Source organism: Diospyros lotus, chromosome 8, assembly GCF_014633365.1.
Source record: "Diospyros lotus cultivar Yz01 chromosome 8, ASM1463336v1, whole genome shotgun sequence".
Lineage (NCBI taxonomy): Eukaryota > Viridiplantae > Streptophyta > Magnoliopsida > Ericales > Ebenaceae > Diospyros > Diospyros lotus.
The window spans coordinates 32,120,809-32,135,448 of NC_068345.1; the positions used below are offsets into that span (position 1 = coordinate 32,120,809).

The 14,640-nt window shown below is 38.5% G+C and overlaps 1 protein-coding gene across 7 annotated transcripts in view; it reads right to left on the minus strand.

The window, feature by feature from the left end:
* Positions 1–85: 85 nt before the first annotated feature.
* The window catches only part of LOC127808451 (uncharacterized), a 64,968-nt gene continuing 50,413 nt past the window's right edge, over positions 86–14,640 (minus strand). For 4 of the 7 annotated variants that reach the window (XM_052346996.1, XM_052346995.1, XM_052346994.1 and 1 more), the window contains 4 exons: positions 3,000–3,073; positions 2,868–2,928; positions 2,446–2,501; positions 86–1,026 (listed from right to left, as the gene is read on the minus strand). In XM_052346996.1, coding sequence (XP_052202956.1) covers positions 945–1,026; positions 2,446–2,501; positions 2,868–2,928; positions 3,000–3,073 — 273 coding nt within the window. In that variant the 3' untranslated portion in view covers positions 86–944. The other 3 variants (XM_052346999.1, XM_052346998.1, XM_052346997.1) reach the window with 2 other exon arrangements.

Below are 14,640 nucleotides of genomic sequence, written 5' to 3' on the forward strand. Positions count from 1 at the left end.
TGATACTCACATAAATAGCCTTCGAATTGTTGATAAAATCTGTACTGGTTATTTATAAATTTATATATCAATTGCGTTAGGTATATATCTCACAAATTGACACACGGAAATGCATATTACATGATAAATAATTATAGAAGAATCACTGCCTGAGGCCCAAATGATTTTTACTTTGGGCACAGTTATTACCTCTTATCATTTAGTCTATAAGAATTGAGCCACTAATAAGCATTTACAATCAAATATATTGTTAATTAACCACACAGCCACTACAACTAGGCCCTTCTTTATTCTCAAATGGGGCAAAAAGAAACACAGTATGGCAATTTGGCCCGCTACAGTCCAGCAACAGTAGCATCTGGGCCACAAGCCTATAAAACAATGGGCCGACTTTTTGGGTGGTTAAAGCCCAAATGAGTTATTTTGGACCAATCAAATCCGGTACCACTTCATGTTGGGCCTACAGCCCACTGAATTCCACATCGGGAACAAAAAATATTTCAATATTGGACACACGTCCACCCAGTATACCATCCAGCATCCAGATCCATTTAAGCTTTTCAATTTGCTGTTGGTTTACCCAGAAGCTCGCCACCGCCAGAAAACCCAGTTTCATCGTAACAGGCCAGAAAACCAAATCATATTGACAACTGCGACATCCGTAGCCCATTTCCATATACTGTTGTGCCATTGACAAACAGTTGAATATAATATTTCGACATACGACCGCACTTTAATTGACAACCATAAACCAAGCGTTTTGTTATTATTGGGCCTAATATCTATCCGAACTCATCCCGACAGGCATCCATACTGAGATTAGATCCAATCGCACCCACTATAGTAAAACGAGAAAATTAGGAAAATTCGCACGTGATAAAAAATTTCGGTGCAAGTGCACCAGAAGGCAACCTCTCCATTGTACCACCGAATAGAAACCGTCATTAAGGTAGGAAGCAATCCATTTTAACATCCGTGACATCAAGTTGCACTATTTCTGCTCTGCATCCAAGAATTGAACCAATGCTGCAAAACAGTTGGAAAAACTTAACAAACATAAAATAGATGGGAATCTATGTGCTGCTACTCTGCTAAATAAAGTTCTGGTTGGTTTAGTCATGCATATAAATCTTTATTTCCCCAAACTGCAGCAAGGAACTAGATATATGCTAGGTTTTTCAAAGTACTTAATCTCAATTTGCTTTTTGAACTCATCAGAGATGGCCTGTCAATGCATAAGATTTGGGTCAAATACAAGGAAGTAATCATCTGGTCTAGATCCATTTGTACTTGAATCAGTTTCTTATGAGTTTGGATCTAGCCCACACCCATGTTTTCTTTGAACTTTATTTGCTTGTTTTTTTACAAGAAATGCATACATGTGCATATAGCGCACAGACATTAGGGATTAACAAATCCAAATCTAGTACCAGAATCTATTGTCTAGGCCTAAAAACGGGTCAGAGTTGGGCCATATCTAACCCAAAGATCGAACCAGATCCAACTGACCCAAAACCGTTAGTCCAGATGTGAATAACCTAATGGATCAGTTTTGGCATTTAAGGTCCTTGTGTTTTACTTTTTCATCAGAAGCACCTAATCTATTTAAGAACAATTGCAAATATAACCTAGAACAAAAAAGTAAAGCACAAAGAATGGGTGTATCTAAAAATACGAAAAAAGTAGAGAACGCGACCTTAAATATCAAAAAGAAACAATAGAATTTCCTTGAGAATAGCCCAAACTACAGGAAGTCTTGATGAAATTTGCACACGTGTGCATATATACATATACACATGGTATATATACATATCTAAGTATATGTATACACACACATATATATATATATATGCACACACACGAATACATTTCTTGCAAAAAATAAACAAAAAAGGTCTAGAAAAAATGGATCGAATCTATAAATATAAAGGTTAATAAAATGTATATATGCATATCTAAGTATATACATACACTTAGATATATATATATATATATACATACGAAATTGTTATGTTGCTTGCCTGATAGGGGCAAAATCAGAGCCCCCCTGCATGCCTGTGTTGGGAAACTCGACGCGGGCAGCATAATAGAACAGTATATACATACATACTTAGATATATGCATTTAAGTATGGATTTATACATATGCATATAGGTACACATTTCTTGTAAAAAATAAACAAAAAAGGTTTTGAAAAAATGGGTCTAGATTAGATCTGAATTGTGAGTTCTGATTCAATTACAAATGAATCTTAGACTAAATCATTACCTGTTGGATGTGGACCATATCTGGCCCAGATCTAGACCATTGACAGGCCTAATCAAAGATGCCCATGATAATGTGCTAATCCTTTTCTATTAACCAATACCAGCATGTCCTCATCTTAATAAGACTACCATGCCATTTGGGAGCATTGCTATGAGACAGACTGAAATTATTACATACCTAGGATGGGTGCGTCCAAGATCACCGTGGACAAATTCCTTGATGTAGGTCCCAGCCTGTGTATCATATATACTCATTATCATTTTGTTTCAATAATTAAAGAACGTATGAGAAGCTCTTCCATGTAATTCTTAAATAATGCAGGGTCTTCTTTGCCTTTAGGGCATTTTTTTTCATATGAATTAAATCTTCAAGGTTTACATCAATATCCTATTCACATCATGTGGCAGCCGTAGTGAATGTTTATTGTGTAATCATTTCATGTTATATGATTCATTCACAACTGGAAGAAAACTTGATTTCATTGACGAGTTCTTTTATTCAGGTTCTGTTTAACATAATAATATGAATGGAAGATAAATCATCAATGGCATCATGAAAAAAAAAAACTGTATGAGCACAGAAGAAATTTGATGGAGGACCTGGGTGCATAAATGTAGGAGAAAATATTGAGAACTTCCAGCAATTTGCTCTATTTTCATCCTGGAATCAATAAACAATGCTTATTAAGGAACAGCCCACATTTTCTGTTACTTAATTGGAAAAAACCTTACCAATGTATGATCTTTTGCCGCTCTAACGGACTTCGGCGATGAAGTACACGAATTGGAGTTCTCTGTAAAATTGGCTGCATGAAAAAAGAAAGGGGGGGGGGGGGGGGGGGGAGTGGGAATGATGATAACAAACAGATGGTGGCAAATTCATTTAAGAAATAAAAGAAAGAAAGATAAAATGCTTGAAGCTTTCTAGCTGTTTCATAGTGAAGATCTAACAATGGAGCCCTGCAGCCAAGACAGAGAACTTTTCACCCATTTATTGAGAGGAGAGATAATATAACTTGAAACTTAGCAAGTCAAAGCGTTGATACGCTCATACTTCTACATGATTTGCACCTAAAGTCAGCTAGTCATTTCCAATCAAGCCAATCAAGAAGTCATCGATATTACAACATAAACCACCAACGATGCATCATAAACCCATTTAACAGAATGTTATAATTTGAAATGAAAAAGCACTCAAACAGTCTCCATTTTGAATGGCATCCCATAACATGTCCATTCCTCCAACATACTTGACTTTCATGGTGAATTGCTAATTACAGTTCTGTTCATATTTAACAAAATGAGTGGATTACTCAAGCCAAGTGGTGCAATTATATAACAGAAATGCCTTCTCATGTCTCATGTTTATGATTTTTTAGACGAATGGAATTCAAGGACTGTACTCAAGCTTGCATCTCACATGCTTTGTGGTAAAATAAGTTACTGTAAAAGATGCAGACTTTCCATACTAAACCATCATTCCCCTACACATCTGTTAATACAAACCAACCTGTTATATCAAATATGGTAACTGACACCAAGAAAATGTCGTCTTTAAATTACCAAGCATCCATAAGAGCTAAATAACAATCCTTCATGATAACTAAAACAATTTGAGAGGCACACACCATATTCTAGGTAGGTTTTGATTTTCACCAAAGATGGCCTGTGTGAGAAAACAATTATGAGAGAAAAACCTAAGAGATTAGTCTCTTAGTGTGTTATTTATAATAGGCACAACGGACCTAATAACCTACGGGCTTAGTCTATGGACTTAGCCTAATTACACATAGTTATAACAAATAAATAAATAAAACTCATACAACAATATGCAATATATCTAATTATACTAATAATTCTAATACTCCCCCTCAAGCTGAAGCATACATATCATATGCACCAAGCTTGTTACAGATATATTCTATTCGATGACCGTTTAAAGGCTTGGTGAAGACATCGGCAAGTTGATCACCGGAGTTAACAAATTCTGTAACAATAACACCTTCAATCAGCTTTTCTCTAATAAAGTGACAGTCGATTTCAATATGCTTAGTCCGCTCATGGAACACTGGATTGGAAGCAATGTGCAATGCAGCCTGATTATCACAAACAAGCTTCATAGGGGACACTTCACAAAACTTGAGTTCCTCTGAGAGTTGTTTAAGCCATATGAGCTCACAAGTTGCATTAGCCATAGCCCGATACTCTGCCTCTGCACTAGATCTAGTTACTACATTATGTTTCTTACTTTTCCAAGAAATCAGATTTCCTCCCACAAGAACACAATATCCAGAGGTCGACCGACAATCAAAAGGAGAGTCAGCCCAATCTGCATCTGCATAACAATAAATATCTGTGTGCCCCTTGTCCTCATAGAGTAGCCCTTTACCCGGTGCTCATTTGATATATCTCAGAATCCGGATAACAGTATCCCAGTGTGAATCACAGGAGAATTGAGAAACTGGCTCACCACACTCACAGGAAAAGCAATGTCAGGAAGAGTGATTGTGAGATAGTTCAGTTTGCCTACCAATCTTCTATACCTTCCAGGATCTGAGTAAGACTCCCCCTGTCCCGGCAAGAGTTTGACATTTGGGTTCATTGGGGTGTCAATCGGTTTGCAGTTCACCATACCAGTTTCTTCTAAGATGTCAAGTGCATACTTCCTCTAAGAGATTGAGATCCCATCTCTTGATTGAGCAACTTCAATACCCAAGAAATATCGGAGTTTGCCTAAGTCTTTAGTCTAAAAGTGCTGATGGAGATGTTCCTTCAAATTTTGTATACCAACCTGATCATTCCCTGTGATAACAATGTCATCTACATAAACAACGAGGTCGATACATAAAGAAGAAGAATATCGATAGAAAACTGAATGATCAGCTTCGCTTCGAGTGAGACCAAAAGCTTGAACCACAGTGTTGAACCTGCTGAACCACGCTCGTGGAGATTGTTTCAGGCCATAGAGAGATTTCTTGAGTTTGCAGAATACATTGGACTCCCCCTGAGCAACAAAACCAGGTGGTTGTTCCATATAAACATCCTCTTGCAAATTACCGTGAAGAAATGCATTCTTAATGTCCAATTGATAGAGTGGCTAATGACGCGTGGCAGCCATAGAGAGAAATAGGTGAACAGAAGCCATTTTAGCAACTGGAGAGAAGGTATTACTGTAATCTAGCCCATAGATCTGTGTAAAATCTTTGGCAACCAAGCGGGCTTTAAGACATTCCACCTGTCTGTCGGGGCCCACTTTAGGGGTGAACACCCACCGACAACCAACGAGAGTCTTTCCTGGTGGCAAAGGCACCAAATCCCAAGTGCCAGTAGAATTCAAAGCACCCATCTCATCTAACATAGCCTAGCGCTAACCAGGATGGGACATGGCTTATAAAGAGGATGTGGATTGCGAGTAGATCGTGTACCTTTGCGGAGTGCAATAGGAAGGATGTTGGGCTGAGGATCCATGGCAGGAGTGACCACTGATGGAGAGAGTGAGTCAGGAGAGTCGCAGTTAAGAGGAATGCCGGTGCTGGGAGTAGGATGAGGACGACGGTGATAAGTAAGAAGTGGAGGAGTCGGGGAGTGTGGACCGGAAGATGGAAGTGAAGGGTCCACTGAGGAGGAGATAGACGAATCTGATAAGGGCAACGAAAGAGAAGGAATAGGCAATACTTGGTCAAGATGACGTGAATCAGGCGGAACAACAGAGAAGAAAGACTGTTGTTCAAAGAATGTGACATCAGCAGACATAAGATAACGGTTCAACTCAGGAGAGTAACACTTATAACCTTTCTGCAACCGGGAGTAACCAAGGAAAATACACTTGAGGGATTTGGCAGCAAGTTTGTCTTGTCCCGGTGAAAAGGAATGTATAAAACAGATACATCCAAATACACGAACGGGAACAGAATAAAGGGGCTGGGAGGGGAACAAAAGAGCGTGAGGAATGTTGTCCTTTAACACTGAAGATGGCATGCGATTGATCAGATAACACGCAGTAAGAACAACATCTCCCCAGAATTTGGTGGGAAGATTGGCATGTAAAAGTAATGTTCGTGCAGTTTCAATGAGATGGCGATTTTTACGCTCGACAACACCATTTTGTTGAGGTGTATAAGGACAAGAAGATTGATGTAGAATGCAACGAGTAGTCATAAAATTAGTAAATTGAAAAGAAAAGTATTCAGGGGCATTATCACTACGTAAAGCACGTATAGAAACTCCAAACTATGTTTTTATTTCAGCAGTGAATGTCTGAAAGACAGAAAACAACTCAGACCGACTCTTCATGAGAAACAACCAAGTGCAGCGAGAAAAGTCATCAATGAAAGTAACAAAATATGAGAAACCAAGAATAGAATTGACACGACTGGGCCCCCATACATCAGAGTGCATAAGAGAAAACGGAGCCTCAGCCCTATTATTAACACGACTAGAAAAAGAACTACGTGCGTGTTTACCACGCTGACATGACTCAGAATAAAAAATAGACAACGATGACAAACTAGGAACTAATTTCTTCAATTTGGAGAGGCTGGGATGACCAAGACGAGAGTAGAGAAGATCTGGGAAAGTAGCACTCATGCAAGCCATCGGCACAGCAAGATGATAGTGACCCTGTGACTCACGCCAATCGTCCGCCCCGTACCCTGGTCCTGTACACAAACAGAGGTAGGAGTGAAAGTGACTGAGCAGTTAAGGGTTTTAGTAAGCTGGCTAACTGAAATCAAATTGAAAGGATTGCTAGGGACATATAAAACCGAATTTAAAGATAAAGATGAAGTAGGTGTGGTTTAGCCTATGCCTTTAATTGCAGTTTTGGTGCCATCGGCTAAAGTAACTGTAGGCAAGGTATCAGAATAAGTAAGTGAAGAGAAAAGAAGTTCATTACCACACATATGATCAGTGGCGCTAGAATCTATAATCCAAGGACCAAGAGATGGGCTTTTAACAACTCAAGCAACGGGATTACCAGGATGAGACTGCTGGGTGGCCTGAAACTTCAAAAAGACATCATACTCAGATGCAGACATAGATATCAACTGTGAACCCGGTGCAGATTGGATAGAACAAGGATCACTCTGGAATGCATGACCTGTACAGGTAGATGATGTAGGCGGAGCAGCGGGCCGACCATGTTTCTTCCAACACCTGTCCTCAAGATGACCCAATTTCTTACAAAAGGTACACTGTGGACGTGTCCAATTATTATTACGGCCTCTATTTCCTCTTGAGTGAGAAGCCTGAGACATAAGGGTTGAAGATTCGGCTGGAGGAACAATATGAGAAGAAGAGGACGTACCATGTGCACCGGTTATATTCAACAACCTTTTAAAAGAGTAATTCATAGTAGGATTAGTGGAGCTAGTCAAGATTTGATGCCTGATGGCATCAAATTCTGATTTTAGACCGGAAAGAGCAATAACCATAAAAAACTTCTCTCGTTGAGCAACCTGTTTAGTCTTGGTCGTAGTAATGGAGAGAAGAGCATCAAATTCTTGCATGAGAGCCCGAACCTGTCCCAAATAAGATTCCATGGACAACTCTTGCTTCAGATTCTTGATATTAGAGACCACAATGTACAAACGTTGGATATCATTCGTATAACATTCTTCAGCTTCCTTCCACACGTCAACACAAGTTTCAAATGGCCAAAAGAGCTGCATGATGGATGGATCAATGGATTGCCATAGGAGACTGCATAACTGGGCATCAACTTGTTCCCATCTAGCCCGATTGGCTTTTGGCACACTTTCAGCCTTTGTGGTAAGATGATCGGCTTGGCCTTGCCCTTTGAACCACATTTTGACAGAGGCTGCCCATGAGAGATAATTGACAGACCCTATCAACTTGATAGTGGTGATATTGGCTGTTCCGATATTGGAGACAGTAAAGGACTGAGAGGCAGCAAGGGCAATAGTTGCGGTTGCGGGAGTAGCATCAACAAAAATTGCATCACTGAGGTTAGACATAACGAGCATTTGACACCGAGAATAGGCCTAGGGCAGGAAGGGGAGCTGATTAGGAGAAGCTGGGAGAAAACGGCCGGCGGACTCACCTTCACGCGCCGGCGCGTGGGGGCGAACGGCTGCAGGTGGTAGCGCGTGAGAGCTCCAGTGGCTGCGATTTTCCAGCGGCAGATCGGCCTAAAGGCGGCGAACCCTAGGGTGGGGTTGGTTCCAACAACAAATGGCCGGACAGTGATGTTCGGCGTGAACAATGACGAATAGAAAGAAAACTAAGGTTTTTTTTTTTTTTTAGGCCGCTGGAAAAAGATACACAGCGGTGGCTAGGGTTTTTTCTCACCGGTGGCTCTGATACCATGTGAGAAAACAATTATGAGAGAAAAACTTAAGAGATTAGTCTCTTAGTGTGTTATTTATAATAGGCACAACGGTCCTAATAACCTACGGGCTTAGTCTATGGGCTTATCCTAATTACATAGTTATAACAAATAAATAAATAAAACTTATACAACAATATGCAATATATCTAATTATACTAATAATTCTAATAGCCTGGTTGAAATCAATGATAGCAATTGGAAGAACCTGAACCAGACTTGAAATCAAGGGTGAATAACTAGAAAATGATTTTCCAGAGCTAATTTCTGTGCTTTCATGCAAGCAAAGTTTGTTCCATGATATATGGGGCCAATGAACCATAGGAAGCGAGGGAAGAGGACAAATAAGATATCAAATCTAATATGAAGTAGCTCTTAAAACCTTTGCCGAAGTATCAACCATGGCAGCCATATATGTATAATAGCAAGAGGCTATGTTACTAGCCAAGTAAATCTAGTTTTTCTCTTTACGAACAAGCCAGTAAATCTAGTTCACTACATTTATACTTGTTGGAAGATCGGCAGTATCAAAATCAAATCAGAAAGGATTTCTGATATTTCCTTTTGCATTGTTTCCTTTCATAGCTGATTCCTCTTTCAAATTATTTCCTAGATTAGAGATTTAGTAGCTTTCTTAATTTGTTCTTTCCTTGGACTATATATTGTTCTCTTTGCTATGGGTTGTATCATCAAAGAATTACATTTTGCAATAAATATAAAAATTTCATGGTATCAGAGCAAGGCAGCAAACCCTAGCCGCCGTCCAAGTTCCGATCCCTCTCGCTGTCCAGGTGGAGCATCAAACCAGCTGCCATCGATGCCAACCAAAGCAACTGTCGCCATCGTTACTGCAGCCAAGCCTAGCCGCCGTCAACGCAAAATCTCGATCCCGAAGCAACCATCACTGTTGCTTCTTAAATCAATCCAGGCAGCTGTCGCCGGTGCTAGCCGCCATCATTGCCAGATCGCCGAATGAAAACCCACTTTGGCCTCATGGTAGACATCCCTCCATCGCCAACCAACATGTAGTTTGCAGATATTTCATCCAACCACAACCCAAACCCTAATTTGATCATCCCAGCCAGTTTTATTCCGTCAGGCCCAAGCTTGCAGACCTCCGACTTTAATCCCGCCATTCAAATCACCCAACACAAACTCAATGGATTGAACTTCCGTGAGTGGTTTCAGTCGGTTCTTCTGGTAATTAAAGGGAAGGGGAAGATAAGCTACTTGATGGGCAACACGGCTGCTCCACCTGCAACTGATATGACGTACAAGATGTGGGAGGCAAAAAATTCCATCATCATGGCATGGCTAATCAACTCCATGGAACCAAAGAACGGGAGGATATACTTGTTCTACAATACAACTCTTGAGATTTGGACAACTGTTCAAGAGAAGTACTCCAATCTCCAAAATTTGGCTCAACGCTTTGTGTTGAGGAAGAAATTCCAGCTTAAGAACACATTGGAATTCCAGATTAAATGATGATAAGAGCAGTTGTTTGAATGAGTGATGAGATGATAAGAAGAAGAGGTTAAAATTAAAAGAAGATAAGAAGTTACAGTTGTTTCATAAAGATAGGAGAAAAACTACTTTTCAAGTTTAAATCCTATCCTATCTGTTGTTGTACTGTATTTTTTAAATTTGTTTTTTGAATTCCTAGATTCTAGGAGAAAGCTGAGGACAACTCATGTATAGATATGCAGTAGTTGATCAAATGCGAAGTGTGATTGAATTCGTTTCCACTCACCCCATTTTCACTTAGATCATTTCCATCTAAGTGTCTAATTTGTTTACTTCAAAATTTGGTTTGCCCTCCATAACACTCAACAAGGGAATAGGTCATTCACCAAATATTTCAACATTATAATTAAGTTATGGAAAGAAATGGATTTATTCTACAACATTAATTGGAAGTGTTCCAATTATGGTATTTTGTATAACCAAATGTTGGAGAAAGAAAGGGTGTTCAATTTTCTTCAGGGGCTTAACAAAGAACTAGATGAAGTTAGAGGGCGTATTCTTGGGATAAAACCATTGCCCTCACCCAAGGAAGCATTTGCCATGATAAGGAGGGAAGAAAGCCGAGGGAAAGTGATGTTGGATCCAAGTCCAATGGGGGAAGAGACCCAACTACGATCTGCCCTAGTCACAAATCAAAGAGATGTGAGTAGCCACTCCCGACCACAACACCCGAAAGAGAACAAATCTTGGTGTGACCACTACCACAAGCCCTACCACACCAATGAGACCTGCTAGCACCTTCATGGGAAACCTGCTGATTGGAAAACCAGAAGCCAACATAAGCATGCTCATGTAGCAGAGTCTACTTCCGACCAAAAGAGGCTGGCTATGCTACTGCTCATGTTGCAGAGTCTACTTCAGACCAAAAGAGGCTGGCTGCAGCCCAGTTCATTGATGAGCAAATGGAAATCTTAAAGAATCTGCTAACTCAGTCCAGATCTCAATCATCCGCTCCTTCCACTTCTGTTCCCAATGTTGCACAAAAAGGTAACTCTAAGTCATCCTTCTTGTCAAAACAGGTCTCTAGCAGTGAATGGATTGTTAATTCAGAGGCCTTTGACCACATGACTGGGACATCCACTTTTTCTCTTCATATCGTCAGTGTGGACTGGTAAAATTATTGTGGTTGATGTGAGCTCTTCGATCGTGGCTAGTATTGGAAATCAGAAGTTAACTGGGTTAAAGCTCGAATCTGTCATTCATGTCCCAAACTCACAATATAATTTCATTTCTACCAACAAGATAACTAAGGATCAAAACTATGCAGTAACCTTTTTTCCTACTCATTGTGAATTTTAGGATTTGTCTACGTGGACGATGATTAGCAATGCTAAGGAACAAAATGGCCTCTACTATTTCACTGCTTCTCCTTCAAGATCGGGTCCATTCAAGAAACTCTCTGTCTAGTGTTTCTTATTCAAATTATGAGAATCCCACATCGCCTCAGCAAGGGAGACCTGCCGTTATATATAAGGAGGAGAATTCCTCTACCTGTTAAGCTGACTTTTTAGGTTGGAGTTCTACCTCTAACTTCCCACACAAATGTTTTCCTTTGGCATAATCATCTTGGTCATCCAAACTTTACATATTTTTTGAAGTACTTGTACTCAGATTTATTTCTCAATAAAGATGTTTCTTCTTTCACTTGTGAGCATTGTATATTTGCTAAACAATCTTGCAAACATCATCTAACTCACTTTTACCATGCCTTCAAACCCTTTCATCTCATTCACAATGACATTTGGGGGCCAGCTCGGGTGCCAAACATTACTGGAGCTCGTTGGTTCATTACTTTCATAAAGGATCATACCCGTGTGTGCTGGATTTATCTCTCGAAAGAAGAATCCGAAACCAACACCATCTTCAAGCAATTTCATACACTTCTCACCAATTTATTTCAGTCACCCATTCAGATTCTTCGTTCTGAAAATGGCAAGGAGTAGTTCATCCACGAATTAAATGCCTACCTTATTGAACATGGCATTCTTCATCAAAGCTCCTGCCCCTATCCTCCTCAATAGAATGATATTGCCAAGCGAAAAAAATCATCATATTCTTGAAGTTGCTCACTCTCTAACATTCACTACCAATGTTCCAAATCATTTTTGGGGGAAGCCAAGAGTTTCCTTCAATCTGACTCCTTGATTCCCTTCCACCCAAAATATTCAGGTAAATGGTAATTGTCCATAATCCTAGACTTGTGAAAAACTCGATTACAAGGTTTATAAATACATCTTTCTTGGCTATTCTCCCACTCAAAAAGGGTACAAGTGCTACTGCCCTAATTTCAGATAATTCTAGATTTCCTATGATACCACATTTCTAGTAAATCAACCTTTCTTCTTCAATGCTTCTCTTCATGGGGAGAACTCAGTCGAAGATCATCATTGGGATCCATCTGTCTCTCTTCCAATTTCTCTTCTGTTGCCTAATCCCACATACCAAGACCTCTTTGTCCAACAATTTGAAATTGATCCCAAAATGGTGATTGGTCAAGAGGGAGAAGTTGGAAAATCATCTCAAGAGGAGCTTATAGTCTACTCTAGGAGACCATGAGTTCCTCAACAAAGCATACCATCAGACCCAGAGCCAAATCCAGTGGAAGACGCATAGCTTGGGGAAGGTAAGTGTATAGTTGATGATCTTGACATGCCTATTGCCCTAAGGAAAGGATTAATGTCTTGTAATCAGTACCCCATACCTAGCTATCTTACTTACCCTAAACTTTCTTCGAAATTTAGGGCATTCACGTCAAAACTAGAACGTGCAAAGATTCCTAACAATGTACATGAAGATCTTCAGGATCAAAAGTGGAAGGCAGCCGTAATAGAGGAAATGACAACACTAAATGAGAAATAAACTTGGGACATTGTTCCTCTACTAGATGGGAAGAAGGCCGTGGGGTGTAAATGGATCTTTACCACAAACTGAATGCTGATGGAAATATAGACAGATACAAGGTAAGATTGGTTACTCAGGGATACATTCAGACCTATTGTATAGACTACGAGGAAACATTTGCTCCTGTTGCCAAGTTGAATTCTATAAGAGTCCTTATGTAATATCCTAGTATTTTGAAAATAATAGTAATTAATTTTTGTATTTAAAATATTTCTTTTGACATCCATTAGAAATTATAATTGAGGAAACTAATGGGCTTAGAGTTAGTGGGCTAACTTGAAAAAATAAAATGTTAAGTAAATGGGCTTAGAGTTAAGAGGTTAAGTTAAAAACAAAAAAAAAAAAAGAAATGTTAGGTAAATGAGCTTAGAATTAGTGGGCTAAATTGAAAAAAAAAAGATTAAGTAAATGACTTATAGTTAGTGGGCTAAGTTGAGAAATGAAAGACTAAGTAAATGGGCTTAAATTTATGGACTAAATGAAAGAATAGTCCATTCAAAATAAGATTTAGTTGAAAAATAATTAAAGTAAAAAAAAAAATTAAAGATAGTGGATAAAATAATAGAGAAATGTGGAGACAAAGTAGAGTGTGGACAAATAATCGAAGATAATGGGTGAATTAATGGAGAAATGTGGGAGACAAAATATGGTGTGATCAAATAATCAAAGATAATGGGTGAATTAATGGAGAAATATGGGAGACAAAATATGGTGTGGACAAATAATCAAAGATAAATGATGAATTAATGGAGAAATGTGGGAGACAAAGTAGAGTGTGGCCAAATAATCAAAGATAATGGGTGAATTAATGGAGAAATGTGGAAGATAAAGTAGTGTATGAACAAATAATTAAAGATTATGAGTGAGATTTAGTGGAAAATAATTTTAAAAAATAATAAAATAATAAAAGATAGTGAATCACTACAATTATATTAAACTTAATTCAACCTCTATAAATAAAGGAAACTTGAAAGGTTGGAGGACTTGAATTAGAAAGAGAAGGTTGTAAGAAAGAAGAATTTGAGAGTAAGAGAGATTTGAGAAAGAGAAAGAAAGATTATAGAGAAAAATACCAAGAATTTCTAGAAAAATCCTATAGGTTGGTTTTAGTAGTTCGTGTGAAAATTTGTGGCAAAAGGCGTTATTGGATACGCAAACCAGGGCTTCATCGCAATATAGAAGAATACCAAATCACTTCGCGGGAAGGTAAGTTATCTTCAAAAGATTTCTTTAAAAATTCCAGAAATATTAGAATGATATTTTAGAATTTTTGATGGTGAAATTGGAAGAGAAATGTATGATTAGTATTAATTATGGATTTTTTGAGGCAATAGATGCTTGAAAATCAAAGGAAAATGAGAAATAAATAGAACATGGATTTTAAAATTATGAGAAAATTTCTGGGGTTTAGGAATATTGTTTTAGGAATTATTGTGAAGAGAAATTGAAAAAATTTTATGAGAAAGTATTTATTTCATAATCTCGAGGAAATAATAGGAGGAAATTGAAAAAATTAGAAAAATTAGAAAAATTAGAGAAAAATTAGAAATATGATTTTCTTAAGTAATTATGATGCCAAGGTACGTCAAGGTTCATAAT